The following is a 3,384-nucleotide window of genomic DNA, read 5'->3' on the forward strand; positions in this document are numbered from 1 at the left end:
ATGGCCGAATTATGCTGCAGAGTAGTCCGTGCTACTGTAGCCTTCGTTGTACTCTTGGCTGTAACTTGTGAGGCCTCAAGGTTCCCACACAAACATGGTAGAGGCTTCATCAGGACCTGGGACTCCGAGTTCGTGCTTCATGGCTCCCCCTTTTTCTTCAACGGCTTCAACTCCTATTGGATGATGCGCGTCGCCACCGACCCCACCCAGAGGTACAAGGTCTCTGATGTATTCCGGGAGGCAGCCGCCGTCGGCCTCACCGTCTGTAGGACTTGGGCATTCAGTGATGGTGGCGACAGGGCACTTCAGATCTCCCCTGGGGTCTACGATGAAAGAGTATTCCAGGTATATAGTTACACTTCCTTTTGTCATTAATCTGACAAAGATTAGCTTCTAATTTGCATTATTCTGATGACAAAACTCAGGCGCTTGATTTCGTGATCTCGGAGGCCGGAAAGTATAAAATTCGTCTAATCTTGAGTTTAGTGAACAATTTCAACGATTACGGAGGACGACCCCAGTACGTTGAATGGGCGAGAAATGCCGGAGCTCCGATTAACAGCGATGATGATTTCTACACTAATCCAGTCGTTAAGGGCTACTACAAGAACCATGTCAAGGTGAAGAAAATAGTTGATCGATCATCCACCTATGGATGTTTTTACTTCTTATGTGACCTACTAATTACAAAATGAATGCATGCATTCATTTTTTTTCTGTTTCAGAGAGCCTTAACGAGGGTAAACACTATGACGAAGACGACGTACAGAGATGACCCGACGATCATGGCTTGGGAGCTGATAAATGAACCCCGCTGCCAATCTGACTACTCTGGAAATACAGTCCATGTTAGATTTTTCTCAACCCTTGCTCTAGCTACTATATATCTCATCACACAAGTTTCGATATAGCTGGGTTTATTAATGAATGGCCATGCATGAGTGTTTGCAGGGATGGGTTGAGGAGATGGCTTCATATGCCAAGGCCTTAGACTATAGACACTTGCTTGAGATAGGCATGGAAGGGTTCTATGGTGATACAATGCCTGAGAAGAAGCAAAACAACCCTGGCTACCAGGTTGGAACAGATTTTATCAAGAGCAACCTTCTCAAAGAAGTTGATTTTGCCACCGTTCATGCGTATCCCGATATATGGTAATGTTAAATATTTAATCGTTCCATCTCTATCCTACTTAAATAAGAACGTTTCTTAATCAACTAGTCGATCCATTCAGCAGGCTGTCTGGGCAGAGCGACGGGTCGCAAGTGGAGTTTGTGCAGAGGTGGATGGCGAGCCACTGGACGGACGCGAGAGCGATACTGAAGAAGCCGTTAGTGTTGGCGGAGTTTGGGAAGTCGAAGAAAGATCCAGGCTACAGCATTAGCCAAAGGGACGAGTACCTGAGCAGGGTCTACAGAGACATATACACCTTGGCCAGGCACGGTGGGAGCATCGGCGGCGGACTGGTTTGGCAACTCATGGCTCAAGGCATGGATTCTTACTACGATGGTTACGAGATCGTTTTGCCCCAGAATCCGTCCACAACCAGTCTCATCACCGGACAGTCTCATCTAATGTCGGCCCTTGCCCATACCTTGGCAAGGCCCCACCATCACACCACTCTCAGTGAATCACACAGTGGTCATTACCATGCCCATAGGAAACCTGGCGGCAAACATGTTCATCGCTCAGGCAGGCCTTCCGGCTTCCATGATTAGGGTTTATGCGTTTTTAGTTTGTAGGGAAGACGATGCTGAAATCTCTATCTTTTGTAAGGAAAATTCCTTGATTGTGTTCCTTCCCCAATTCCTTGAGTCGTATTCAAAAAACCGCAGCAGAAAAAAGAGGAAAAAAACAAATTACGCAGTTTAGTAGTCAGAAGCCATGGGAGCAGAGAGTCATCCCACCCATGTAAGCAAAGTAAGCGCAGAGATGATAGACTATATTTGAAGTCTGCTAATTAACATTAACTAACATGTAGCCAAAGTTTCTGATGTTTCCTTTTAACAAACAACTCAGCCAACCCAGTATTTTATGGTTATCCTTTTCTTTATCGCTTCAAGCCCTAGCCTAAAGTTGGCTAGCCTCCATTTTTGTCAATATTCACAGTTAGTGTCACCGCCGTCCTTATTCCTCAATATCACTAAATTTAAGTAGAAAATGAATTGCTAAAGAACTCTGCAACTAACCCAGACATCTTCTCCAGAAACTTCGTTGCTTTGAATAAGAAAACCAATTCATTCCAGACTTGAGGATGTTAGTAAATGAACTAAGCTTTTGATGGGCCATCTAGTGGGAGACATGAAGGGCTAAACCTAATGCTTAGTAGTTGGAGATATTGATCAGCATCTCCTTCACCTTGTAATTCATCTGATATGTGTAAGCTCCATGGGTGTACTAATAAGGCTGCAAAGTGCAAATGGCAGTACAGAAATGTGATTATATACAAAAGCCCTAGTACCAATTGAATCAATCCGTGGTTGGCTTTGTCCATAGAGCAACTAACCCATTAATTTTTGGGATGAAAAATGCCCTTGGTTCATATTGCCATATAATCTTTGTTAGAAAAAAAAAATTATGATGCAAACTTGCCCTCTTAACGTAGACATAAGAGAGCAAAATTCATTTGACCGTTAAAGCTTTCTTGCCCAGGAGAAACGAGCATGGGCAACAAAAGAAGGCATGCTTCTCTCCCTCCCTCCCTCTTCCGCTCTCTTTCATCCTGTTTTCCTTTCCTGAGTTGCATTTATCTTCCCTCCCTCAAATTTCTTTATTTTTTTCCTCTTCTCTCTCTCAAAGTTTACCTTTAGAGTTCCAATTCCAAAGACACTCGTCCTTGACCTCTTTTGTTCATTTTATCTTTTCTCTTTCTGTTCTCTTCTCTCACTAATTCTTCTCCTTGCATAGATTCTATAAAGCCTTTGGTCACCAACATGGCCTTCCAATTTCTGAAAATTCAATTTGAAGTATGTGCACTAGTGCTTCTAAAAACCTAGATAGATCCCCTGGAGGGAATGGCTGGCAAAAAAGAACCTTGGCCATGTTGGTCTCCAGTTCTCTGTGTCTTTGAAAATTCTATTGCGATTCTTTGAGGCATTTTTTTTTTTTTTGACTTGTCTTTTCACCTCCTTTAGTGTATAGATCTATATCATAAAGTGGTTCAACTTTGGAGACCCTGGAGAAGACCTAATCATTTTTCAGTTATAAAGTTTTCTATTTTGACATGAGGACAATGGCCAAACAGACTCAAACCATCATAATTATCACATGAATTTTTATCTTGAATAAGAATATGTAGTTCTTTATATCCTTATAGTATTTTTAAATATTTAGAAATAATTTGCATTGAATTTCCCCCGATGAATTAGTTTCCCCTAGGTTTAT

The 3,384-nt window shown here is 42.3% G+C and overlaps 1 protein-coding gene across 1 annotated transcript; it reads left to right on the top strand.

Annotated features, from left to right (window-relative positions):
• On the top strand, window positions 1–1,718 carry LOC137946610 (mannan endo-1,4-beta-mannosidase 5-like). Its single transcript, XM_068792940.1, has 5 exons — window positions 1–345; window positions 426–620; window positions 726–848; window positions 952–1,154; window positions 1,238–1,718. The coding sequence occupies exons 1-5, from the start codon at window positions 1–3 to the stop codon at window positions 1,716–1,718; spliced, it is 1,347 nt and encodes a 448-aa protein (XP_068649041.1).
• The last annotated feature ends 1,666 nt before the right edge of the window (window positions 1,719–3,384 follow it).

The sequence above is a fragment of the Aristolochia californica genome, unplaced genomic scaffold, assembly GCF_029961685.1.
Source record: "Aristolochia californica isolate CCGP_79_NKW_82.1479 unplaced genomic scaffold, dmAriCali1.0.hap1 SCAF_12, whole genome shotgun sequence".
NCBI classification, from domain to species: Eukaryota; Viridiplantae; Streptophyta; class Magnoliopsida; order Piperales; family Aristolochiaceae; genus Aristolochia; species Aristolochia californica.

What these genes read in the sequence shown, in the direction of transcription:
- LOC137946610 (XM_068792940.1), top strand. Translation starts at nt 1, where the DNA reads ATGGCCGAATTATGCTGCAGAGTAGTCCGTGCTACTGTAGCCTTCGTT. An exon ending in ACGATGAAAGAGTATTCCAG is followed by an intron (nt 346 to 425) that starts GTATATAGTTAC and finishes GACAAAACTCAG; the next exon opens with GCGCTTGATTTCGTGATCTC. An exon ending in CATGCGTATCCCGATATATG is followed by an intron (nt 1,155 to 1,237) that starts GTAATGTTAAAT and finishes TCCATTCAGCAG; the next exon opens with GCTGTCTGGGCAGAGCGACG.